The sequence below is a fragment of the Caloenas nicobarica genome, chromosome 26 (assembly GCF_036013445.1).
Source record: "Caloenas nicobarica isolate bCalNic1 chromosome 26, bCalNic1.hap1, whole genome shotgun sequence".
Classification (NCBI taxonomy): domain Eukaryota; kingdom Metazoa; phylum Chordata; class Aves; order Columbiformes; family Columbidae; genus Caloenas; species Caloenas nicobarica.
The window spans coordinates 5,161,743-5,188,744 of record NC_088270.1 but is presented as its reverse complement, the minus strand read 5'-3'; the positions used below and the strand labels follow the sequence as shown (position 1 = coordinate 5,188,744).

Genomic DNA, 27,002 nt, shown 5'->3' with positions numbered 1-27,002 from the left:
ACTGTATTGCCTGCCCACAGAAAAAAGGAATCAGTTTGTTCAAATTAAGATATAGCTTTTCCAGAGCATCCGGGGTTTTAATGAAAAGGTGCCAACAAATACAGGCTTTCAATGGATCCGGAATACAAATGCATACCAAGATACTTCCTCGAAGCCTCCCTGTCCCCCTAGACCGGGGCTCACCCCATTTTTCCGCATTTGAATCGTGAGGTCTGTGTGACTTTTGAAAGGCACAGGGGTGTCAGGGAGAGCAGGAGTGTGCCTGGGATTTCTACAGTTCCGCTGGCTCCTATGGGGCTTTCCAGGTACAGGAATCAAACCCTGACTCAATCTGCCACTCACAAGTAGGAAAAGTGAAATGAAGAGGAGTTCAGAGGACTTGGCCCAAAGCCCAGTGAGATAGCGCCAGGAACAGCTCTTGCACCTCTAGACGTTCAGGAACCAAGAGCAGCTCCCCCAAATCACCTTATTTCTGCCGTGCCCCTGTGCGATGCCGTCACAGCGGTACGAGATGCTCCAAGGTGCCGCTTTTTGCTGCCGTGCTGAGGATAACACACAAGCGCTCGGTGTCGGGGATGCAGCGACGGGCTGTGTTTTGCCTGCCGTGCTTCTAAGGCTGCCTCAGACATTTGGGACCCAGTGAGATGCAGCCATACTCTGGCTAGAAGAGAAAACCAACATGATTGTTTTCATTCTCATTAACAAAAAACATACCGAGGAAACGTTGGAAGGGGAATTTCCTCCCTCCTCTACTGGCGTGAAGAGCCTGTCTATGAATAAGGAGAGGATTTTGGTTGCAATAATTGTGCCTTTTCATCTCTAAACCCCAAACGAGTGAAAAAATGGCAAGTAAATCCACTAGTCAAATTGGAAACGGAGGCAAGAAACGTCTTCCATAAGGGAAGAGACTGAGTGTATTTTGCCCCCAGACAGGGCTGGCAATATAAAGCAGATTTTCTCCCTTCTCTGACTTCCCTATCAGCAAACTGGGAGTGACTCCACCGTGGCGAAAACAGGTCAGAGAGGGGACCAGGGTGTCCAGTTATTATTTGGCACGGTCTGCTAGCGCAGGTTCGCACGTAATCCCATCTCCATGGCCACGTGAGAGGCCGAGAGCGGCTCTGCCGGGGTCGATCCGCAGAGCTCTGGAGGGGGAACGGCGACCGCTCGGGAGCACCGGAAAGTTTAAGAAAAATAAGATCAACATGGATTAGCAATACTACTTAAAGCTCGCTGCATTTCCTAAATGGAATGGTAGAAGGGTTCATATTTGATAACCATTAAATGGTTTAATGAAATAATTATAACCCAGACTCCTGAGCCCGGCCACAATCAATACCTATGAGCTCCAAGCAACAGCATGATCCAAGTTCTGCCATTTTCACAGTGCTCCCCAGCAGGCAGAGTGTGTGACTATAAATGCGACTGACAGTAAAGTTGCATTAAAACATCCCCATCAAGGGCAATAATAGATTAAAGGCTACCGAGGCACTGCAGTTGGCTGGTCAATACGCTTTATTTTCTGCATCACCCCCAATTTTGCCACCCTCCCGCATACTGTTAGTGGGAGTCGATTTGCTGTCAATGACTAGCCCTGGCAAAAGATGCATTAATGCACGCTCACAAAAGCACTGCGCATGGCATTACCACTTCACTCACTTTCAAATTACAGCCTAATGCTGTCTCCAGGCAGCTTGTGACACGTTAACACTATGTGCGATTTGTTGGTATCGGGCTAAATATTTCATGCCTAAAGATTTCATCAGAGATTTGATGACAGAAATAAACTACCGCCTGGTGGGAAATCATTCCGAATAATAGAATTAGTCATCGTTGGAAAATTGACGGAAAAGGGAAGATGATGTGGGATAGTGGGAGAAGAAGAGAAAAAGCATGAGGTGAGAAGGAGGGCTGGGCAGAGTTCTTCATAAAGCCAGAGATGGGGCAGAGATTACGAATGGGGCAATTGCACCTTGCTCCCAAATACCAGGCTTAGGTGCTCTGTTCCTGCTTTTAAATGGCAAAGAATCCCACATGATTAATAGCAAAGCTATTAATCCTGGCTTTTAATAGCAAAGCTATTAATCCTGGCTTTTTCAGGCCCCAGCACCTCGGCATTGACTGCCTCCTCCAGCGAGCGCTCCCGGCTTTCAGCCCGAACAAAACAGCCACGGAGTCAATCGGGTGATGAAAAAACAGACACTTGACCAGAGAGAGGAGACAAGTACTGAGGCTCAGCAGTGAGAAAGCTCCTGGCTTAGCTGCGTTTTGCCTTTCCAGCGAGCCCTTCTCTGATGGCAATTTCGAATCACAGCTCGGATTCGTGCCCTTTCCTTACAACCAGCTCTTGCCACCCGCTACTGAATACCCAGCTCCCGCTTTTCCTGAGCTGTATTTGTTATTTTCTTTTGTGTGTGTGAGTTCCTAAGGATTATTTGGAAGAGTTAACAGCACCTTTGCAGTTGGGGAATTAGGCTCAGGGAGTTCCCACTTCTCCAAGGTAGGAAAATCAAGCACGGCTTGTTTAATTACCCTCAAGGCTACTACAAATGATAAACCTGGCTTTACTTGCAAAACACGAGTGTTTAACCCCAATAAACTGTCTTTCAATAACACTTTCTTCTTTAATAAACTGTGAAAGCTCCTTCAAATCTCCCTTTCTTTGCATTTTGCAGTATGTGTAGGGAATAAACCGAGCCGGACCCCAGAGCACACACAGGTTTCCCTCCCTCAATAGCAAAGTACTTCGTGTTTGATAATAAAGCTGCACAAGGAACCCAGAGCTTTTTTTCTTACCGGACGCCCCGTGCAACCCCTTGGGCTGTGGTTTTCCAAAAAGCTGAATTAAGTGCTTGGAAAGTCCGGCTGGTTGTGCCCCAGCCTCGGCTCCCACCGGTTGGTAAGAGCAAAGCTGGGTCACTGACTCCACGGCAATCTCCTGCAAGCCCAAACTTCAGTTGCATACTTCTGTCCTGGTTTTATAAAGAAATAAGTACACTCTGTCTCTCACATACACAAAACCACACATAAATCCGGTGATACCCCAAAGCAGGAGCTTTTACAGGGGCAAACCAGTAACATATTCCTTGCCTATCCTACGAAGCGGCCACACCACTCTTTATCTCTGAAAAAAAGACCCCAAAACACTTCGAAAAAAGGAAAAAATACTTAATTCACCTTGGTGTAGCCCCCCAGAAAGCAGCCGGCAGGGTCCAAGCAGATTTCTGAGCTTGCAAAACAAACCCTGAAGCCAAATGCTGCTTTGTGAACAGGCTGTTTGTGTTACCCGCGAAGGAGCCGAGGGTTCCCTCTCAGCAGAGCCAAATTCAGCCTCTTCTAGTGAAATATCAAGTAAAAATCCTCCCTTAAGCCTATGGACTGAGATATTTTTCATATTTTCCTCTAAGACAGGCAGCACCGGTCACCGATAGATCTTAATTTAGCTGGACTTTACTCCCTGGACTATTCTTTAGTCTCTAAAGTGTTTGAGGGCAGCTACAAGGAGAGGTTGTCCCAGATACCAACATTTCGGACCCCTCTGCACTTCGGTGTGAAATCACGCAAAAGAAATATTCCCTCGGCATTTCAACAGCGAGCAGAAAGGCTTGGAAAAGGTTCTCTGCCCACCAGAGCTGCTCCAGAGGGAAACTGCAAGGCTGCATTCAAAAGGAAGAGTCTTTCTTTTGCAATGCTACTTTTACCAGGTTAATACAACCTCACAAACAGCTTTGGAGAAGCAAATTGGAAGGGGCTCTGCAGGGAGATGTAACCCCGGTAACTCCTGAGGTCCCCGAAATAAACTATGAATTAATTTTACCCTTTTGTGTAAGGTAGCAAACAAAGTTCACGGGGCAGCTCCTGCATAGTCCTTAGAGCCTGGAGAAAACTGCCCAGATCTTACAGAAAAGAAATCGTGGAATCACAGGGCAAAAGAGCTGAGAGACCCAAGATCAATAGCTGCTTGGTCACAAAACTTGCTGGCCAGGAAAGCCGGGCACGGGAATGGGGAGCGGCTGCGCACCCCGACACTTTGGAAGCAGACAAGACCCCTCCAAAAAAACGCAAAAATAAAAAGTTCTAGATCTTACCTGCATTCGTTTCTCTATTCTTCACCCCGGGGAGCAGCGTTCCGGGCACACACAGAGGAACCTGAGAGGGGCACAGGGGTCTGTCCTCGGCCGCAGCCGCAGCAGGGCCGGCTGCGCGAGGATCCAGTTACCCGATCTGGGAAGAATTAAAAACCACTGGTAACAGAAAAAATTAAAAAATTAATTTAAGTGTTTTAACAAAGTAAAAAATGAAAAAAAAAAGAACGCAAGTTTTTAAATAAAATGGAAAGAGGTCGAATTCAAGAACTTCTCGAGTTAGCCACGCAACCACCTAAACCCAGTTTCCCTGTTTTGCACACAGCTCTGGAGGCTTCTTTGGTGTCATAAATGTAAAAACTCGCAAATTTGACACTGTTTTGTTTCATTTACTTCACTAAAACTCCGAACGCGCTCGTGCAAGCACCGGTGTGACCGTGACCCCCGCAGCATCCCCTTCAGCCTCACACCCCCATGGCCTGGCCCTTGGTCTGTACTGGGGCTTTTTCAGAATTTACACTGTGAAAATTCAGCCCTTAGCCTGAACACACTGGAAATTTCAAATCGCAGTTCTGAGAGCCCCAGCAATGCCCTCCTGTACAAACCGTGCTGCCTTAAGCCTCTGTATCCGAAATACCACTTACTAAAAGCCATTTTCATTTAGTGTCACCCACGGCAATAAAGGAATTACACATTAATTGGAGATGCTGCTAAGATTGAAAAAAAATACCATAAACTTTTTTTTTTTTTTATTATTATTTAATTCAAAACTGGGGAGGGAAACCCAAAGCAAAGTTCCCCCTGTGTCATTCCACGGTCTCAGGTGCCGTCGTGTGGCCATAACGAGTGGGGGCACTGAATGTAAAACTGGGGGGGGGACGAATTAAAACAACAACGAAAAGCCTGAGTGCCATTCCAGGGACTCTGTTCTCCTGTGTCATAGCCCAGAATTGCAGGCGGCCCCTCGGGATATCCCGAATCTCAGGTAAAATGCCTTTAAAACACTGGTGTATAATATAATCTGAGAACTTGGTGCTTTTCATTTACTGTCACCCACAGCAATAAAAGTATTGTACACTGTGAATGGGAGATGCGGCTAAGGACGAAAGTAAAAGCCATAAATATTTTGGTGGGGATTGAATGCAAAACTGGGGAGGGGGGGGCGAATAAAAAAAATATAAATAAATCAAACCAGACACACACGTTAAAGTTCACGTGTGTCATTCCACGGTCTCTGGTGCCATCGTGTGGCCAAAATCCGGAATTGCAGCCGCCCCCCTGGGGATGCCCCAAATCTCAGTTAAAATGCATTGAAACGCTGGTAATATAAACTGAGAGCTCGGTGCTCTTAATTTTCTGTCACCTACAGCAATAAAGCGCTGGACTAGATGATCTTTTGAGGTCCCTTCCAATCCCCAACATCCCGTGATTCTGTACAGTGTGAAAGGGAGACGCAGCTAAGGACGAGATTAAAAGCCATAAACATTTGGGGGGAACTGAATGAAAAACTGGGTGGGGGGACGGCGAAAAAAAAAAAAAAAAAAAAAAAAGCCTGCGTGCCATTTCACGGTCTCTGGTGCCCTCCTGTGTCCATAACATTGGGTGGGGGGCACTGAATGCAAAACTGGGGGGGGAAGATGAATTTAAAAAAAAAAAAAGCCTGAATGCCTTTGCAGGGACTTTGCTGCCCTCCTGTGGACAAAGCCCGAATTGCAGGCGCCCCGAATCTCACTTAAAATGCATTGAAACGCCCGGGTGTCGTATAAATATGACAGCTTGGTGCTTCACACACACGCGCACAATTATGTCAGAAAGTGTAATTACTGTTTTATTATTAGGAAGTTATAATATCTCCCTGGCAACACACAGGACAGTGCAACGAGCCGGCACAGACACCGTGGGGGCACAAGGGGCCATTCCTGCCCAACTAAATCACTGTCCCACACTCAGGTCACTCGCTGTGCGGGACTGGACTGGGAAACAGCGACACTTCCTCACAGGGGCTGCTCCGGGGCCGCGTTTGGGGGGTGTGAGCAGGACAGAGACGATAACGCGGGGACGTGCCAGTTATTGTTCCACGGTGCTTGCGCAGTGTCGAGATCAGCAGAGAGAAGCCTCAAATTAACCTTAAAACGGTTTCGCTGTTTTGCACACAACTCTGGAGGCTTCTTTGTTGTCACGAATGTGAGAACTCACAAGTTCGACACAGTTTTCTTTAATTTATTTCACTAAAACTGCCTATGGCCTTGTGCAAGTGCTGGTGTGACTGTGACCCCCACAGCAGCCCCTTCTCTCCCCCTTTCAGCCTCACGCCCCCATGGCCCGACCCTCCGGCTATACCGAGGCTTTTGTTGTAATTTACAATGTAAAATCTCATGCCTTAGCCTGAACACACTGGAAAATTCAAACCATAGCTCTGACAGCCCCTGCAATGCCCTCCTGTACAAACCGTGCTGCCTTAAGCCTCTGCTTCTCTAATACCAATTACCAAAAGCCATTTTCATTTGGTGTCACCCACGGCCATAGAGGAATTACACATTCTTAGTGGGAGATGCTGCTAAGGCTGAAAATAAACGCCAGAACCATTTTTAAGGGGATTTAATTCAAAACTGGGGAGAGAAAGCCAAAGCAAAATTCCCTCTGTGGCATTTCACAGTCTGTGCTGTCCTCCTGTGGACAAAATCCGCAACTGCAGGCAGATTGGGGGGATGCCCATCCTGGGGGGGGATGCCCACCCTGGGGGGCGACGCCCATCCTTGGGGATGCCCGAATCTCACTTAAAATGCATTGAAACGCTAGAGCGTCACATAATCTGAGAGCTCGGTGCTTTTCACTTACTGTCACCTACAGCAATAAAAGTATTGTACACTGTGATGGGAGATGCTGGTAAGGACGTAATTAAACGCCATAAACATTGGGGGGGAATTGAATGAAAAACTGGGCGGGGGGGGCAAATTTAAAAAAAAAACCAAAAGCCTACGTGACATTCCAGAATGTGCTGCCCTCCTGTGGCCGATGTCCGGAATTGCAGCCAGCTCCCTCGGGAAGCCCCAAATCTCACATTGGTCACTAAAACCTCGAGTTTCTCATTTTCTTCCTGTTATCTTCTCGAAGTCTAAACAACGCCAAAATTTTTAAGAATCAAGACATCAGTGGCACAGACCACCTCCCTTTTGCCACCCCACTCACCCCAAAAAAGACCCCAAATACCTGTACGTGAACTGGAGGGCTCTGCTGTGATGAATTGCAAAGTGTTTTTAAACACTCCCAGCTGCTCCCTGTTGGTGTTTCAGGGAACTGGCACTTCAGAGGGAGCAAAAGGAGTGACAGACTGTCAGAGGATGGGTTTTTCCCTTTGGTTAAGCACCGCTGTTAAAATAAAATTTAAAAACCTCTCACGTCTTCTCCAACATTGACAAAGAAGTTAATCTGTGAAGATAGAAAAGTGTTTTAACACATGAAGCACTTCGTTAAATCATCAGTACTGAACTGCTGATTATTCTGACTAATCCATCTCCAGACAACAAGCAATATAATAATTGTGATGAGTTTTATGGCCTAGAGTCACAACTCAATGAAAATTGCTACTCTGTTGTGGCAGGTTTCACTGAGAGTAGCACTGCTGGTATGTGTAACACTCCATGCATATACAAATATATAATAAAACACTACATATAAGCATAATATTGCTTACTATTGTAGAATATGGTACCCAAAGCCCACTACCCACCCAGCAATGACTTTTTTTTTAAATAAAGAGCCACTTTTGAACTTGCCTGCCCAAAAGCAGGGGATCCTTGAGCCAATAAATGCTCTAAGGCCTAAAGGATTTGTTTGTCCACTTTTTTCAAACACCTCATATTTTTTGCAATTTAAATATACTCTTTACCATTGATTGATGGTAACTAGCTCTGAAATTTTTTCTGGAGTGTGTAGCTCTATGATCTTGGACTGAAAGCAAAGCTTGGTCTATGTTAATGTGTCCCTAACAGCCTTGACCTTCAAAACAAGGTTTAACACAATTATCTTCTATTACTTTATGGGAAGCGGTTTCATAACCAGAAATGGCTTGTGAAGCTCCTATAACCTGGAGCCTGTGGTGAGATCATACTCAGCTAGGATGTAATCTTTACCAGATTTTCACTTTATTTTTCACACTGTTCAGTACATATAAAGAAGTGAACACAGAAACATTGTGATGCCCATTAAATAGTTTTTATTCCTTAGGACATGAATTGCATTTCCACTTTTTTACAGTACTGTAAAGTGCAATGGTATTCATCTCCCCTCCTGTGCACATGTTCAAGTATTTAAAATGCCCAGAAAATGTTTTGTTTTCTTTTATTTATCCTTACAGCAGCTCAGTTATGGAGTTTTAAACTGGCAGATTATACCCAGATGTGCCTACAGGTTTGGGTCCTTCAATCTAACCCCCATCTAGGGGTCCTCCAACACCAACTGCTAGTGGAATGCGCTGGCCCCAGCTTTAATCCACCTCCTCGATGGTTGGTCCAGAAGAAGCCCCCCCAGAGGGAGGAGCTCCACCACCAGGGAAGCCACCGGGCATCCCGCCGGGCATCCCACCAGGCATCCCTCCGGCACTCTGGTACAGCTTGGTGATGATGGGGTTGCACACCTTCTCCAGCTCCTTCTGCTGGTGCTCAAACTCCTCCTTCTCAGCCGTCTGAAAAATAAAAAAGACAACAGCTCAGTATTTGCCACTCTCAATAAGCAGACACAATCCAAAGTTTAAGAGTCTAGGCTTATTGTTAACATTATAGCAGATCAGTTATAGAGCTTTCCGCAGGCTTGAATTTAAGCCCCAAACTCCTGATTTCAGACTCCAACAAATCACTCCTAGAACATACACTGCTCCTGGAAGAACAAGGACCTCCTGTAAGAGAGGTTGCAAGCTAGCCTGCTTAAGTTAGGAGGAATCGAGAAGTTACATGCTTGCAAGCTGTGGTCGCTCAGACATCCAAGGAAGGTACTTGGACCAACACAAGTCTTTCAACTTCTGGTGGAAACTACGAATGGCTTTGGAAACACTTTCATCACAGCAACCAGTAGTCTTCCTCCATCCTCTTGAGCTTTCCTTGGAGCTCAGACACTAGAAGGAAACACTGACCAAAGGCAGGATATGACGTACCTGATTCTTGTCCAGCCAATTGATGATTTCATTGCATTTGTCCAGGATTTTCTGCTTGTCCTCATCAGAGATCTTGCCCTGGAGCTTCTCATCTTCTACAGTAGCTTTCATGTTGAATGCATAGGACTCCAGGGAGTTCTTAGAAGACACTTTATCACGCTGCTTCTCATCTTCTGCTTTGTATTTCTCTGCTTCCTGAACCATCCGCTCAATGTCTTCCTTGCTCAGCCGGCCTGCAGAAAACAGCAGCATTTCAGGTCACTGTTTTGTTTATAATCAGTCATTTTTAGTGGAGAATTATGACCTCCCATACAATAGTAGACAGAGTTTACAAGCCAAACCTCATCAGGTAATCAGTGTCCACCCCACCCTCAAAACCATGGGATCCTTACCCTTGTCATTTGTAATTGTGATCTTGTTCTCCTTGCCAGTGCTCTTATCCACAGCAGACACGTTCAGGATGCCGTTGGCATCGATATCAAAGGTTACTTCAATCTGAGGTACACCTCTGGGAGCAGGGGGAATACCTGTCAGCTCAAACTTGCCCAGCAAGTTGTTGTCCTTAGTCATAGCACGTTCTCCTTCATAGACCTAGGAAGAAGAACCAGCAGATTAAGTAATAAGTCTGACCACACATTATTAAATTATAATGGGTTGTTCTGAAGTGACATGGTCGCTCAGACATCCAAGGAAGGTACTTGGACCAACACAAGTCTTTCGACTTCTGGTGGAAACTACGAATGGCTTTGGAAACACTTTCATCACAGCAACCAGGCATTTACGAGCACACGATCTCTGGCCTAAGAGATTTATTTCAACTATCACTGGAAGCGTTGACAGGGTCGTATGATTATGTGAGTGCATTATCAGCTCACCCCAGTGCTGCCCACCCACCTGGATCAGCACACCAGGCTGGTTGTCCGAGTAAGTTGTGAATGTCTGGGTCTGCTTGGTGGGGATGGTGGTGTTCCGCTTGATCAGGACTGTCATGACACCCCCGGCAGTCTCAATACCAAGAGACAGGGGAGTCACATCCAACAGCAGCAGATCCTGCACGTTTTCAGACTTGTCTCCAGACAGAATAGCGGCCTGAACAGCTGGAGGAAGAGGGGAAAGAACACACACCACACATTAAAAACCCTGCAACAAATATATGGCATACTACAGTGAAACTGATAGCTCGCTCAGACATCCAAGGAAGGTTTTGGCCATCATCAGTAGACTTCTGGTGGAAACTACGAATGGCTTTGGAATCTGATTCATCATTGCAAGTCAAAGGAAAGCGCTTACAGCTTGGAAAAGCTTTAGTGGTTCAGGTGGAAGATGCAGGGCCTGCCTACACCAGTACTGCTGAAACTTCAGATAGTACTGGGTTTGCTACGAACACCACCCAACAGCCCCAACATGCAGAGATGTGAATCTTTTGTCCTTACCTGCACCGTAAGCCACAGCTTCATCAGGATTAATGCTCTTGTTCAGCTCTTTGCCATTGAAGAAATCTTGCAGCAGTTTCTGGATCTTTGGGATACGAGTAGACCCACCAACCAGCACGATGTCGTGGATCTGCGACTTGTCGAGCTTGGCATCCCGCAGGGCCTTCTCCACGGGGTCCAGGGTGCCGCGGAACAGGTCGGCGTTCAGCTCTTCAAAGCGAGCTCTGGTAATGGAGGTGTAGAAGTCGATCCCCTCATAGAGAGAATCAATTTCAATACTGGCCTGCGTGCTGGAGGACAGAGTACGCTTGGCACGCTCGCAGGCAGTGCGGAGGCGACGAACGGCTCTCTTGTTCTCAGTGATGTCTTTCTTGTGCTTGCGCTTGAATTCGGCGATGAAGTGGTTGACCATGCGGTTGTCAAAGTCTTCTCCACCCAAGTGAGTGTCACCTGCGGTGGATTTCACCTCAAAGATGCCATCTTCAATAGTCAGAATAGACACATCAAAGGTGCCACCTCCAAGGTCAAAAATAAGAACGTTCCTTTCAGCACCGACCTGGAAGAAAAGACCAGTTTTCATAATGCAATTCATTTTCTACTGCTAGTTCAGCAGGTTGACTAGTTGGACATCAGACACAGTAGTCACTCCATAGCATACCTTTTTGTCCAGACCATAGGCAATTGCAGCAGCTGTCGGCTCATTGATAATTCGCAGAACATTGAGCCCAGCAATGGTTCCAGCATCTTTTGTAGCCTGACGCTGAGAGTCATTGAAATAGGCTGGTACAGTCACTACAGCATTAGTAACAGTCTACGAAGAAAAAAAGAAAGCAAAATGGTGAGTTATGCATGTTATGTACTCACACACAGAGAATTATTCATTGTATTTTACTGAAATCCTGAACCTCACCTTCCCAAGGTATGCTTCCGCGATTTCCTTCATTTTGGTTAACACCATGGAAGAAATTTCTTCTGGGTAGAAGCTCTTTGTCTCGCCTTTGTACTCCACCTGGACCTTCGGTCTGCCAGCATCATTCACCACAGTGAAAGGCCAGTGCTTCATATCAGACTGGACAACAGAATCATCAAACCTACGCCCAATCAACCGTTTTGCATCTGGAAAACAACAGTTGGCCATATTACGTATGTTCACTAGTAACAAGGAACACGAAGTTGTTCCTAAAAAGCAATACTAATGTGGAATTATTACTGCCTCACCAAGACCTTGCTGCATGTAGTCATGCTTTTTTCTCTCAGATATGCACAAACTCATCAGAATAACCTTGCAGCCACCACAGCAATGCTACAGCCGCTGTACCATAAACCACAGTAAGACTAGGACTAAGTCCAAGACACTTAGTCAAGGCCACTTAACAATAAGCACCAAGAACCTACAGCAACACAAGGCTGTATCCATAGGGCACATACTTTCCCAGTACATAATAGAAGTTTAACTATTAGTAACACACTTGTATTATTCAGATTAAGAGTTTTAACTTCCCAGAGGAAACTTTAATTGTGCTATTGGTCACTTATTATAAGCAAAGAATGCTACCACCGTCATGCTAATTCTCTGCATGTGATGTACACAAATCTTGTAGCCCTACCGAAAACTGTATTGGTTGGATTCATGGCCACTTGGTTCTTGGCAGCATCGCCGATCAATCTTTCTGTGTCCGTGAAGGCGACGTAGCTGGGGGTGGTCCGGTTGCCCTGGTCATTGGCAATGATTTCCACCTTCCCGTGCTGGAACACGCCGACACAGGAATAGGTGGTGCCGAGATCAATTCCGACAGCTGGTCCCTTCGACATCTTGTCTGAGGGGGAAAAAAAAAAAAAGTGTGTAAAATAAGACGTAAGTTAAGATGCGTGGTCTGTAATCCCAGGGTTTACAACCAACTGCTCTTTACGTTTAGAGCCACCACGTGGTGTCCAACGGGACCGATAACGTGACACATCACGTGGCCCGCGGGCCCGCCTCCCGCCAAGCCCCGCCCCGCCCGCATCACGTGACAGGCGGACAAATGGCTGCCGGGACATGGAGTCCATGTGTCCTGGCACAGCCCCAGCCCCGCGGCCACACCGACCCCCGTTCCCCGCTGCTCCCCCGCCTTTAAGCTGGAAGCCCCAGCACTCCCAGGCTCCCCACGGACACGGCTCCACCTCCCCCCCACCACACACCCCCGGGCGCGCCCGGCAGGCGGTGACACGGCCGCTCGGCCTCCTCCCTCCCCCCACCCTTTCAGGACAAGGGAACGTGGGGAAAAAAAAAAAAAACCACCAAAAAACACCCTTAGCTCCGATTTAGGCGAAAAAGCGTCAGCAGCGCACGGAAACAGCGCAGCAAAAGGGAAAAGCCCACAAGGGCTCCCACCTCCCAACCCTGCCCGACTCCCCGCAATGCGGCAGCGACCCCTCTCCCCAGATCGCTGCCCCCGGATCGCCACCCCGGCCCCGGGCCCGTTACCTGGGCGGCGCGGACAGGCCGGGACGCACACACGGGAAACGGCTCCGCTGCGGCTCCTGCTCAATGAGACCGCTCGGCGCCCGCCCCGCAGCCTTTATATAGCCTCTCAGAACCTTCCAGAAGCGCCCGCCCCCTCCCGCCGCTCCAGCCAATCCGCTCGCGCGCTCCGCCGGCCTTCCAGCCAATGGCCGCCGGCCGGAAGCCGCACCCGCCGTGACGCGCGCAGGAAGGGGGCGTGCCCGCCGGCCGGCCGGTATTCTCGAACCTTCATGCGCTTTCCTCGCTCCCCCCACAGGCACCCACCGCTCCGCAACGGCCGGGGGGCGGAGCTTCGTGTGCGCGGGAGCCAATCAGAGCCCTCCAGCGGCCGCACGCCGGTGGCGACACAGACGATGGTAGGCTGAACGAGGGGGCGGGGACAGTCAAATGGCTCCAGGAGCCAATCGCAACGCGGCACCGGAGGCCCGTTTGCATATTTCGCGCGCTAGGGGGAAGGCGCCTTGGGGTGGGAATGACCAATCAGATCGCGGGGTTGGCTGTTGATTTGCATAGAGGGTGGTGGGCCGCGGGAATGGGGAAGCGGGCGGGGGGGACACACATGGCGGCGCCATGCGGGGCCGGGCCGGGCCCCAGGCCCGTGTGCGGGACCCGGGCCCGTGTGCGGGACCCGGCCGGCCCCTCGTCCCTGAGTTCACGGCAGAGCCGGCCGGAAAAGAGCGTTCCGGTTTCCCATGGGGAAGCTGGAGGTGCGGGGGGCCGGCCCTGGGGCAGATCACTGTGCCCCCGGAGGAATGGCTGAATTCTCATTTTTATGCTCATTGCCCAACGCTTCCCACAGCATTTGCTGCAGCGAATCTCTCTCAGCACAATAATCTCTCTCGGCAGCGTGCTGCTGCTCCAACCCTGCGTTCTGTTTAATGAGGCAGTGTTCTGTGAATGCAGCCCCCACAGCATCCCCAGTTTTTCCCATCCGTAATCAGCATTAATGCACCAAACCAAACCATGGGGCAGCGTGTCGCCCCTCCGCACGTCAGCGCTGCTCCCAGTGACTTACTTGGGTGCAAAGGGAGCAGAGGCTGCTCAGCTTCCTTGGGGATCAAGGTGCAGACGGACGAGCGCGAATGTTGGGCTGCAAACTGATCAGAGGTCACCAATCAGTCAGGCAGGAGGGCTGGGAATTGCACCAAGTGTTTATTTACATGGCAAAAAACACCGAGTGGAAAAGGCAGAGGGAGTCGTTAGGAGGAGGGTGACACAAAACCCCCGTCCTGACCAGGCTCCTGGGGCAGATGTGGTGAAGTCACTCGTGTCAACCAACACTTTGTGCCTCCAGTTCTTGCTCTATAGGCTGGAACCTGAGCCGGGACCTTTGGATGGTGGCAAAAGGCGCAGTTTGGAGTTGGAACCTGAGTGTACAAGGTTAGGAGGAGCAGCAGGAAAAGAAAAGCAGCTCCCTATCTTGGAGCATTACCTGTCACTCTCTTGTGTCTTTTAAGATAAGGTTGTCAATAGGAACCATCACCTCATTATCTGACAGGCTGCTGGAACGCTCAACTCTTTGCCTTTTTTTTTTTTTTTTTAAATCATGGGCAGAATTTCAGTAGGACCTAAGAATAGCACTACCTGCACCTTCAGATTAAATAGTGACATTTAGATGTGCAACCATACTCCGCACAGGCTGATAGCAAGTGAAGGCAGCCTCAACAGCAGTGAGTCAGAGCAGGGAGGAGGGCAGTTTGGCAAATGACTCATTGAATTGGCAATTAAAGGCTGTTAACATATAAAAGCAGCTCAATTACTGTGTACCAGAAAAATTAAGGCTCAGCAGGCTGGACTCTGGCAAGTATTCTGTGTAGTTTTTGTAAATGATGAATTCCAACTTTTTTTTTTTTTTTTAAGCTAATTTAGTACGTTAGCGATCAAGCACTGCTTTTGCTTTAAGCATTTAAAACAGTATTGGGAAGAGAGTGGAGATTTATCAAAGACACCTTTCCTATTCACAACAGCAGCATTTGTTATTTGTACACCATTTGCATCTGCATGCCCCGGTTAAAGTTTAAAAATCCAAAGCAGTCCCTTCCCTTTCCCACCGTGTCCCCCCCTTCAGTGTGCGAGCTGATCCAGGTTAAAAATAACCCAGGATTCCTGACACTGTACAAAAGTATGCAATTGCACAACCCCTCCCCAAATGTGTATCGCTTAAGCAGATTTTGGGTGGCATCAACCCAGGAGGGAGCCAGTAACAGCGTTTCCTCATGAATCACGGACAGACAGGACACACCTATGAGACCACTGTGTTGTCACTGTGTTTTGTTTTAAATACTGCGTAATCACGTTGCACTTTTTACTCCCAGATTTCAGTAAGGAAGATTGCTGATGTCGGGAGACCTCTGCGCAAAACACCGCCGGGGAAAGAAGGCTGAACTACTGCAAGAGAAATCAACCACAGTTATCTTTAGTTACCCTAAATTCCACCTACATCTCCCTGACTGGAGATTCCTGTTGGCTGGTTCCAAGTGTTTATCTGCGGAAAAGATCCGAACCGTCTGAGCACCGAGTTGTTCAAGGTTTCGTTGGCCTCTCGCGCGCAGTTCAGGAGATGAACTGAAAGATGCGGGAGTGGGAGGACGCTGTCACCGCGGGTTTGTGGCTGTGCTGTGTCTGCGCTCGCACTCTTTACCGCATTAGCTGGAAGCATCCCCATCCTCAGCCAAAATATCTCAGGTGAAATAGCTGCGTGGAAGTCAAAACACTATTTACTTCAATACACCCAAGGCTGCACATATTTCATACCGTGTCTCATAAAGAAGACTGAAAAAATACCCAGGAAAAAGACCAGCTTCCCCATGTTTTCCAGGCAAATATGCACATAGTCCTTGTTAGCTTAAAAATGGTATTTTTGATGCCGTACTTTTTTCCTTGGATTCAGCTTGACTGCGTGTAATGCATGGTACCACAGAAGATGGAGCATTAGTACAAGTTCAGTTGAGCTGCAGCACTTCAGCTGCAGCACATTTATTTATAAAACAACCAAACAAAAAAAAAATTATGAAATCATTGATTCAAAGGAATCAATAATAAATATTTGCTTTCCTCTGAGTTGTTCAGACACAGTACAACAATTATAGCAGGTAGAAGAGATGTAAGCGTAGTTTAGCTGCTGAGAAACAAAAGAAAGCTACCTAACATTGTATGCATTTAATCACGCTAGTAGTAACTGTTATATGACAGTAAATGCTTCAAATACACTATTTTACAGAATAATTTGGCTTATGTATCATTTGCTTCCCTTTTGCAACTCCCGATAGTATCATCCGGAGCTCAGAAAACGTCCCTTTGAAAATAGAATACCTTGCACATGATCTCTTTCTCGTATTTCCTCTGAGTAATGAACTTTTTCCCTTCGGGCTTCATGCTAGCAACTGAAGTGCAGAACTTTGTATTCACCCGTGAGATCACTGAAGTGTGGTCTGAAAAGCACCACGGCGTTTCAGACTTGGCGATGTTAAATCGCCACGGTGCCCGCTCACCATTGCATCTTTGTTCCGTGGCTTTTTCTGAGGTGGCTTGTGCGCGGGGCGGTCTGTGCGTGCCCGGGCAGCGGGCACACGTACCTCCTGCTTCCCGCGGGGCTGGGAACGATCACACACACGCCAGGCTTCAGCAGTTGCTTCCAAATAACTTCTTTTCCCCAAGATCCGTAACCCTTCCATCCTATGCAATCAGACAGATAGCTCATACGGCAAGGAGCGCCTTCTCTGCTCCAGGAGAGCTGGAGACCAGGAGAAGGCTGCAACGGCTGATCTGTCCTGCAGCAAAGAGGCTGCCAGGAGCAGGCTGGAGGATTCTCCTCGCCGGCAGCAAGTGGCCTCCAGGCTGCAGACAGAGCATCCTCCTCTCTGCTAATTGCAACTCTGGCTCTGGACTCAAAGCCAACCTACAGTACTTGGTATTCGGGCTGTAGCCAGCTCAACTGTCTGATTGTTACCCTTAATTTTGTGGTTATAAGCTTCTGGTTGCTCAGGCGTGTATTCTTTACCGGGAAAAGCACTCCTGCTTTTATATGCATAGAATAACTATCCTCAGATGCAACACAGGTAACATTAAGCACAATGAGCAACCACAGAAGCCTCAGCAGTCCTGCTCATGCTCTTCGGGACTTTCCCAGCTCTGGAGTACCTTGTAAGTGCTTCCGAGTGCCTAAGCCTTCAGGCTCCAGGAAAAGAGCAACTGCAGAGGAATCACAGCCACTTAGAGCTGCTGCTTCCAAGCAGTGACAGCCGCCACCAAACCCACCAAAACATTCCAGGAAATGTGCCTCTGGAGTATCCAGGGAAACTGTCTGGGTAAAATGCCACAGTATCCAACCCCAGGAGCTGTCACGAAAGCAGAAGCTTATAAAACACCTAATAACGAATGTCTCTTTGTTTAAATCTGTGACTCGGGACTGCCTTCTCCGCAGAACACAGCAGTACTTTGTCCTGCCGTGGGTGGCTAGGTAGAGAGAGCAAGTGAAATTTTGGTACGTGTGATGAAAACGGGTGACTACGACTAGGAAGAGAAGTTCTCAGATAGCAGAGGGCAAGTTTCAAAACTATTTCCCATAAGGAAGCAGCCCAAGCAGGGCTTGGCTTTGATCAAAATGTCTAAGACCTCAAGCAAAGAAGCTACAATTCTGGGTCTCAGACAGAAAAGGAGATTAATTACAGTCCCTGGAGTGAAAGAATTATAAATCTGTGGTTCTTCTGTGCTGATCCTTCTCCCGTAGACTCATTCCATAAATTGGAGAAAACCCTCCCTCTATCAAATGAAAAAAAGCACCTAATTTTTTTAAAATAGAAAATCATCAGTCCAGGAATACAGGAATCTAGAACCTACAAGCTCAGGGTTTGTGTGTAGAGCCAAGTCCTTCAGAGGAAAATATATCCGACAGAATTATGCAAGCATCTGCCTCCAGGGGAAGCTTGTCCCTATTTCCCATCATCTCCTTTTGTTCTTCAACTTTAAGCGTAGGACTTTATATTCCTTGGAAACATTTATTCTGGCTAATTTAATCACAGTAAATATTTGCATGATTCTTGCAATTTTTTTAAGGGTCACGCTAAGGTTTAAGCCTCAAGAATAGCACCCGACCCAGTGTTTGGTGTATGAATGGGACATTGCACACAAATATTTTCTAATGGAAGTAGCATTGTGCTTGTCGACCTGTCCCCGATGTATTTTCCTCACTACGTGCTCTGTCACTCTGTCCTTCAGTCTTACCTGGATGCCTGAAGGTCAGCTCAAGAACGCTGTTCGTTCAGTCTTGGGAAGAGCTCTCCGTAAGGTTTCTACAGCACGGCTCACCCCAAAACTGGTGAATTCACGACCTGGCGATAGCAAAGATATCTTCCAAATGCTTCGTCCAGGCTTTTTGGTAGATTAGTGGCCCTCACTTTTTGAGGTCCTGCTTTCATTCTGGATTCAGTGCCCAGTTCTCATCACACTAAGGCTCATTTGTCACAGATACAACTCCAGGGGAGTTACTGCGGCTTTGCAGTGCGGACCATAAAAGCAGAATCAGGCTCCTGGCCGTATCTCTCTGGGTGCATCGTTAAGTGTATTCTGGCAATTAAAGCACCTCTATTTCCTTGACATAAAGGGTCCTTTCTCTTTAGTGCAGAGGTTAGTTCAGATACATGCCTTAATACTGCATCTCTTGACCTTTTTGAGTGATCCTTGCATTTCCACTTCAGTTACAGCCTCCAAAAGTATTTCATTAGAAGACTGAATGCAGAAAACGTGAAGTGTTTGTCAGTTCCCCTTGAGGTTGAGCACCAGACTATCCTCAGCAGAGAGTCTGCCTCAGAATCTTCAGATAAGACACTATATCTTTGAGAAAGTTCTCTGGAACCAGCACAAGAGACTTTCCTCTCCCCACAAAACCTCTCTGGAATATTATGTGTCTTTATGTTTCTGTGGATCCCTTTTTTAAAACCGCGAGGTTTGGCTTCATTTCATTTTTACAGCACCTAGCTGTTGTAGTGTTCCACGTCTGAAAAAGATAATGTAAAAAGAAGGCTCCCTTTTCCCTCAAATGCATCTTTCTTCAAAAAAATAATTCTGTATCAGAACCTCAGTGCTGGAAGATGTAAGAAAGAGTTGAGTGGGAGGGCTTCTCGTGGTGTGAATAATCACAAGTGATTAAAATGAAGCTGACCAAGAAGCTAACTAACCTAACAATTCCTACGTGGCTGGTGGTATGTGAAGTGTTTCTGGACAGCAGGAGTCTCCAGGCGAGCAGTCACACAGTCTGGAACGCTCGGCTTTGGGCAGGCACCATGACCAGCGTCGCTCCCATTTTCATCAGGTTAGCGTAGTCGACTTTCTTTGGCTCAATTTCTTTTCTCTCCGTCTCCCTCTGGCCGTACTGGGGAGGAGTTAGATGAGGAGTAGCTTCTGTCGACAAAGTCCGTTGGCTGCGAGAGGCACTGTTGGCTGTTGACCTGGTTGAGGAGGAACCTGAGCGTGAGCTCCTGGAGCCAGAAGAGGAGGAACTGGGCTTGACGAGATGGGCCTTGGGCGCCTCTGCGTCTTCTCTGCAACCAAACAGATGACAGGGCTCAAACACCACGAGAACAGAAACACTTATTCATTTTACCAGACTGAACTGCTGCTGCAATAAGCAGCTGCTTATTGAAGCTGCAAATCACCGGGGCGTATTTGTCCAGCAGTTTGAGCAAGGTACAGGGTTTTCTGAATTCTGTGCTGCGCAACTTTGTGGGCTGAACTCTCTATTGGTCAAACGGATTTGGAATATATGCTGCACACGACTGGCTCTTTGTGTGCAGCTTTGAGGTCTGTGGAACGAATGCCAAGTGTCGGTGCAAACAGCTCAGATAGAACTGTCTGCTCTGTAATCTTTACTCATAATGACAAATCATTTAGACAGGACTAGCCCAAAACCGGTTCTTCTAGTTAAGGAAAAAATGTGAGTAGTGAAAGAAGTGCAAGAACTGGGCCCAGAGAGAGAAAGAGAGAAGAGGGAGAACAGGCAGGTGTGAAAAGCTGATACAAGAGGCTGAAGCTCAGACTAAAAATAAAAAGGCATGGTAGATCTGAAAGCAAAGGGAAGGGAAGAGAAGAAATCAGCAGAGGCTACCTCCTTGCTGGCAACCTGACCATCAGGCAACATAATCAGCTGCTGAAGGGATTATAGAGATGCCTAGAGGTACATAGATGTCATATGAGGGCAGGCGGTCCTTTACAAATAGAAGTAAGGATGGAACAAGGAAAGGGCTTTCTTCAAGGCAGCTAAGACTCATTCCTGGAAATATGTTTTTCCAGCACTTTCCTTCCTCGAGAGGTTTAGGCTGGACTGGCTGGAGCCCAGTCTCTGCTTAGGGAGGGAAGTGGCAGAGCTCACACGCATGGAACAGATGAGGTTCAGGCACACGCGTCAGCATTCTCGGTACACGCGCTCAGGGCGAGGCGGCTCAGCTCTGCACGCAGCAGCTCAGCGGGATTTTCACCCTGAGCTAAATCCAGAAGCACAGTTGTTCAAAGGACTCAAGAGAGACTGCGAAAACCTGCTTGCCTCGTGGCATTCCCGACAGAAATTGCGATTGGAAATAAAAAAAGAAAACACCCGAACCTCTCAGAAAAACAACGGACAAGTGGGTTGGATTTAGTACTGGAGAGGATTATGCAAATGCTTTAAAACGCTGAAGTTGCAAGTGTGAGAGGGAATATTTTGTTGAATTTTATGCTAATTTGTTCCGGGGGAAAAAAAAAAGAAGACATTTTAATCTAATTTTCTGGAAAGTCTTCACAAAGGTACTCACAGTCAAGAAATTTGTCACTGATATTTCAAGGAGTCTTGAGAAGCTTTTTAGAACAACCTTTTAAGACACTTACAGCTAGGTTACTTAAAACGGTAGCGATAAGATGCGTGAAACTGAAAGAAGGGAGGGCGAGAGGCGGGGGGGTTAAATAAAAGGCGTTACCTGATTTCATTTGGTGCCTCCTCTTCCTCGTATCTCTTCTTTTCTTTCCTCCTTATTGTCAGCCTCACCACCAGGAAAAGGAGGCAGAGTCCCACCACCGCGCCGCAAACCGCTCCAGCGATCACGCCGATATTTTGTGCATCTGTTGTCCGGACAATAGAACGTGTTAGATGGCAAACTCTCACCAGGGTCATACGGTCAGGTTCCTGTCCCCACTACAACTTACAGCGCTGGGTATAAATCAGGACAGAATGTGTTAATCTACGTATTTAGGCATGTCTCCTCACAGAACTTGAACCAGTTTATCTTCAAGCATTGTTTCTAAATCTGAGCTAAGAGTGAGAGAAGTATTGGGCTCTGGAAGGGTGGGATCACAAGTGCTATATCTATGCATTCAACTGTGGGCCAGAACTGAAATGAGGAGGAAAAATAGTCTCGTAAGAGCACAGAACCACGGAAAGTGCAGAGAGAGACAGGACAATCTAGGTGTGAAACAAAGCACCAAGCAGTTTCCTAGAGGCAGAAGAGTGCTTGAACTAGAATGTTTCCCCATGACGATTTTTCTTCCCTTTCAACAATCCATTTGCAGAATGAATTATTCAAATTGAGGAAAAAAGTGACCTGAGCGGGGTCGAGAGGTAGGAGGAAAGAAAGACCATGCGGTGTAGGTGCAAGGCATTTTTCATCCAAAATAAAAAAGTTAATGACAGAACACTTCCCAGTGTATATGGGCCCTAAATTGATACTTTATGACAACTTCTTTTGATAAGAATCGTTAGGTTGGCTTCATCTGAAAGTTGTTACCTTAAGGCTCATCCCTACGGAGGGTTTAGCAAACCAAAGTGAGGCTTTAAACCAATTTGGCATAAAAGCTGACTGGACGCTTTTACTTCAGGTGCCTGAGGCAAGCAGGTTTTCCTTGCTACATGACCATATTCCAGTTATTTCAGGCTTGGCTGGGCAGAAAAATTCCAAAGGCGTGGAATCTCCATGAAGAGACTTCGCCATTAGCAGCTTTTTATCACGGCAGATCCAGCTCCTTCTGATCTCCCCTGATAACAGCACACAAAAACCTCCTAAACGGTATTGTTTGGATTCGGTTGTCCTCAGTGCTGCTGCTAAATGCCACTTTTTTCCTTGCATGCATATGCTAAGACACAGATACCTAGACAGGCACACGCCCTTGATGGGGTTGATCAGGCAGGACACTGATTTCAATCTCTGGTGTTCAGGACAGAGTTTATTAAATCTGGATTAAAAGTAAACTATGTCAAGAGTTGCCTTTTATTCTGCGCATTCCTTCATGTCAAAGTCAGCCTTTCCAGCTGCCTTTAGATAGTTTACTATCCCGTGTGCGACAGATACATAATTTGGAACTAGAACGATGGAACAGCCACACAGAGATTTTGTAATTGAGAGTAACCTCATGTAATCGTTCCAGCCAGAATTAACTCTAAAAACTGGAGACTCTGGAACCTCTAAATCACCATTTTTTCCCCTAGTATTTCGTTAGTTGTTCTCAGCATCAAAATTTCTAACAGATCAAAACATCTGAGCCCAAATGACTTATTTACCACTCAAGGTTATACAGAGGACTTCTGCGCAAACCAGAAGTGCAATAAATAAGAACTAATTCACGTGATTCAAGTTCGAAAGAGCAAAGGCATGGCACAGAGTTATCAGTGGAGATGGGGCGGCTGTGAAGCGCTGCTGCTCGTACGGTGGTGCGATTGTTGGTCTATGTGCCAATACTTACGCTGCACTGTCACCTGAACAACACAGCTTTCTTGTCCAGCCTCGTTGGTGGCAATGCATCGGTATAACCCTGTGCTCATCTGCGTAAGATTCTTCAGCAGGACTTGCCCGGGGTTAGAAATGTCTGAAACAGGAAAAACAACACTGGGATTAATAAAAAAAGGCTATGAGACCTTAGTAGGGCACAGGACACAGAAGCACAGATTGAACTTGTGGATCTAATCAGTTCAAGATCAACGACGCCGCGCAAAATATCATTTATCGACCTTCAGCAACAGAACAAACAAACTCCTCGCGCGCTTCCCCGTTGAGGGTGGCGCACAGCACAACGTGCGGCCGCAGCACGGAGAGCCACCGTCGCTGCCAGCGAGCGCTCCCGTTTGAAAAGCAGGCACACGGCTGTGCGTGTGGGCGGTCGCCTGGCCGCGGGCGAGGAAATGACCTGACTTACTGACTCTCGATGTAGGCGGGAGATGTTCCGCTCTCTCGTCTTCCTCGTTTATGCGCTGCCAGCGGTAGGAGATGGGTGCGGTGCCGGAGGCGGAACGGCACTGCAGGGACAGCTCCTTTCCTTCCAACAGCTCCCCTTCCAGCCAGCACTTGGGCTTGGAAGGTTTTTCTAGAAGAAACAAAAGACGGGTCATGCACATGCAGCAGGCTGTGTTCTCAGTAGGAAACCCTTTCTTTGGCACAAGAACGTAGTTTAAGCAGCTTCCAAGAGCTGCCTTCTCTGGAATGCATTAAAGAATTAGACCGGTGATGGTTGTTGCGGGACTTTAACTGCAACTGCGTGCAACCTCATAGACTAAGAAGTGGAGCTGCCTGGCTCAGATGTAGAAATGACACATTATAATACCCTGGGACAGTTTGCCTCGTGGATACTCGCATCAGGGGAGCTGTATTACTGCGATCCTCTTCTAGGTACTATTTAAAGAGCATCTTTTTCCTCCCCCTACTTCTCCATTTCTTCCTTCTCCTCACAGCACCTGGCAGGCCACAGCACTTCTTCCATGGGATGATAGCGTACGTGCCAAAAGCCAACCATTAAACTGAAATCAGGGAAGCAAAATGCTAACCCCGGCAGTTTATTTGTCACCTCCATGGACTTGGATTTGTTTGGAGTCCTGGGACATGAACCCAGAGTCCTCAGCAGGAGATCTGGACAGGGTGCTTGCCAGCTAAGCTAGAATATCAGTCTAGTTTGTGTGATGAGATCATAGAGATAATTTGGAAAGAGCAGTCCATATGATTTTGCAAGTGGTTATACTTACCTCAGACTAGTTCTTTAGGCTCTTCCTGTGTCCTGTCCTTTGCCAAAAACCACAAAGGCAGATAGAGAGTCGGACAGCGAAACCTGATCATAAGATGTCTTAGTGTATTTATACCCCGCTGAAAAAAATCTCCCTCCAGGAAATGCATCTGGAATTTTTTTTTTTTTGGTTCGGAAAAACAATAAAATGACCTTACCTACAACCTTCAGGGTGATGCGAGCCCATTCGTACTGCCCAGCATTTTTAACCTTACAGATGTACTTCCCCGCGTCGCTGGACTGCAGGGATATGATTTGTAAGGACGCATCTCCAGCAAGGAAGTTGGATGTGAAGGAAACGCGCCCTTTCTGTTCCTCGTTCAGGTCGTCATAAACACGGCCTCCAGAGTAGGTGATCACCTGAGGAGCAAAGAAAGTCACTGAGCAGCCGCTTGCAATTTTACTTCCACACAGAACAATAAATCAAAGCATTTTCGGGAACAGCAGGTTCTCCACGGTGAAGTGACTTGCCAAGGGTCTCACGGGAAGCCTGTGGCAGGGTGGAAAACTGAATATCGATTTCAAGTCTGAGACTGACCCCTAAATGGTATTTATGCTAGATATTGATATTGGAGCATTTATACTAGTGTCAAAATAAGTTACTAAGTTACTACGGACCTGATTTTTATAAGTACTAAACTACAGTATTATTTCCTGAAACCGAGGTTTCAAAAACCAGGCCCACAAAATCCCAAGGTCATTTCTGAAAACCTGAAGGGCAGTTCTGAAGTTTATCTCATTATGACTCATTACATAACTGTGTTAGTTTAAAGAAAACTCAACTGTAACACCACCTGTTCCAATACAGCATGCGCGAATATCAAACGACTTCTACCTGTTATAAGTATCTCTAAATAAGTTGGTTTTGTTTTCTAAACACTGCTTATTTAATCGGAATAACTTGCAAGCAAGATCACGGAAGTCGCTAAATCAGTGACGTCTGATGATGATGTCGACACAGAAATAGGACAGTTTTCTCGGCAGATGCTAATCGGGGCTGAACCTACCGCTTTTTGTACCGTCTCTGAAATGTGCAGCAGCCACTCAATATCCAGGCTGCCTTGCTCCAGGAGGCCCAGGCGATGGTGACAGGGCAAAGTCACGTTTTCTTCGGCCACCCTCTTAAATTCAGTCTGAGCCTCGGACAGCCAAACCGAACAGGAAGCTGAAAGAGAGAAGCTGGCGGTCAAAGGCCGGGTTTAAATACGCGTCTCTTGTACTGACGGGCGTTGCTAGTTTAGGTTTTACTGGATTCTTCCTCGTTTGCTTCACAGCATCGGAGAAAATCCCACGGCTTAGCTTCCTAGACAGATTGCAGCTGATTAAAGGGGACATCTATACATACACAGGCAGTTAGTTTCACACTAATATTTAAGCACGAAGAACAGATGGCTTCACACTCCAGAGCTGTCAATGCTGAAGTCGCACCCACGTCCTCCGTGCACTCAAAATTTCAACTAACCTCCTTGGTTTTGCCTTCACCTTTAATTACCTTAATTCATAGGCGGTATTTCCACTCAAAAGACCTTCAGAGCCCATCGCTTTATTCCTATGTCAGCCTGACAAGGCATAAAGTCTCTTCCCTAACGCTGGATGATGTTCAGTGCGTGAACTTCGGCGCTGGAAATAAGAGACGAGCCTGGGAACAAGAGGGTTAACCTTATAAAGGGCACGGTACAGGTACGCTAGAGAAGTGCCTCTGAATAGCAACGTCCGAAAAAATCACAAGTGGTCAAAAACTTTGTCAGGATTTAAAATCAAAACACATTGCCCAGCTGAACCAGCAGAGGGAAGCAGAGCTTTTTAAATGTCAGCCAGTAACCGCCCCCCCCCAAAAAAGCCTGTTAACTCCCACTCAATTAAAACTGATCCAAAAGATAAAAGGTAGGACAAATTACAGGATTTAGGTCAGGGACTCCCAGGTCTGTTATGACACCAAAGAAAAAACTTCCCAACCAAGTTTCCATGGGGATTTCTGGGACACAAGTGCCATCTGCCTTTTGTGTTTGAATCTTCAGAGTGCAGTTGGGTTGTTCTTAAGCTTTGCTATGCAAGAAGAAAGCCTAAAAGCATATTTTTTTCCCCATGAAATGAAGCGAGATGAAATCTCTCGCTTCTTGGACCAATTATTGTGAAACTGATGAAAACTGTGAGAGCTGGCAGCACTAGGGAGTCACACGTGTGATTGAACGCACAATCCTGTGATAACATCGCAAGATTACTGGCAAGAGCCTGAGAAGATCTCGTTACACACGCTAAATTTGTTCCTATACTTGCATTTAAATAGCAGATCTTTAACCTTTACTTTAAGCGGAAAAAGCAAACAAAACAAAACACACCACAGGAGAAATTACATCCAACATGACACTTCCTCAGCTTTTCCTGTTTCTTCAGGACCAGCTCTGGTTTTAGAAAATTCATTCCGTCCCTGCTCATTCTCAGCTCTGCCTCCAAACTGATCACAAGATCATTCCCCAGCTCCTGAGCTTCTAATATTTAATCAATCCTTGCCAAGCGCTTCTATAAGAGGTATCAGCCACTGTGTGCATGCACATACATAAAATACCTAGAATTTCAAGACAGGTGGAGTCTTGCAAAGGATTAGGCTCTCCTCCTCTGCATGGATCTCTGCATAAATTGATGAGAGTGAAAGCTCCTTTTCAGCCACATTAGCTGCTTGCTTTAAAAGGAAAAGTAATCCAGTTTATCACTGGATTCACCAGTCTCAAAGCTCCATCTGCCAAATACAATTATACGTTCTGCCGAAGATGAGCGCCTGCTTTCTCCTCCAGCCCCACTGCTGCGGGCTGCCTTCATTA

General features: G+C 47.0%; 2 protein-coding genes and 3 non-coding genes across 5 annotated transcripts in view; all 5 read right to left on the bottom strand.

The window, feature by feature from the left end:
* Positions 1-8,278: 8,278 nt before the first annotated feature.
* On the bottom strand, positions 8,279-13,210 carry HSPA8 (heat shock protein family A (Hsp70) member 8). Its single transcript, XM_065651903.1, has 9 exons — positions 13,135-13,210; positions 12,275-12,484; positions 11,578-11,783; positions 11,326-11,478; positions 10,668-11,223; positions 10,129-10,331; positions 9,627-9,825; positions 9,235-9,467; positions 8,279-8,769 (listed from the first exon to the last, which is right to left on the bottom strand). Exons 2-9 carry the CDS (start codon positions 12,477-12,479, stop codon positions 8,572-8,574), a joined length of 1,953 nt encoding a protein of 650 aa, XP_065507975.1. The 5' UTR covers positions 12,480-12,484; positions 13,135-13,210; the 3' UTR covers positions 8,279-8,571.
* Positions 9,052-9,148, bottom strand: LOC135998908 (small nucleolar RNA SNORD14). Its single transcript, XR_010607657.1, has one exon. It is a non-coding gene; the product is annotated as a small nucleolar RNA SNORD14 (small nucleolar RNA).
* Positions 9,908-10,004, bottom strand: LOC135998909 (small nucleolar RNA SNORD14). The gene has a single exon (XR_010607658.1). It is a non-coding gene; the product is annotated as a small nucleolar RNA SNORD14 (small nucleolar RNA).
* On the bottom strand, positions 10,415-10,505 carry LOC135998910 (small nucleolar RNA SNORD14). The gene has a single exon (XR_010607659.1). It is a non-coding gene; the product is annotated as a small nucleolar RNA SNORD14 (small nucleolar RNA).
* Positions 13,211-15,900: 2,690 nt separating the features above from the next.
* The window catches only part of CLMP (CXADR like membrane protein), a 36,728-nt gene continuing 25,626 nt past the window's right edge, over positions 15,901-27,002 (bottom strand). Inside the window, exons 2-7 of the mRNA XM_065652134.1 lie at positions 25,191-25,348; positions 24,342-24,543; positions 23,326-23,493; positions 22,876-22,998; positions 21,120-21,261; positions 15,901-19,712 (exon numbers count right to left, since the gene is read on the bottom strand). Of these exons, the coding sequence (XP_065508206.1) occupies positions 19,418-19,712; positions 21,120-21,261; positions 22,876-22,998; positions 23,326-23,493; positions 24,342-24,543; positions 25,191-25,348 (1,088 nt within the window). The 3' untranslated portion in view covers positions 15,901-19,417. The remainder of the gene's footprint in view (positions 19,713-21,119; positions 21,262-22,875; positions 22,999-23,325; positions 23,494-24,341; positions 24,544-25,190; positions 25,349-27,002) is intronic.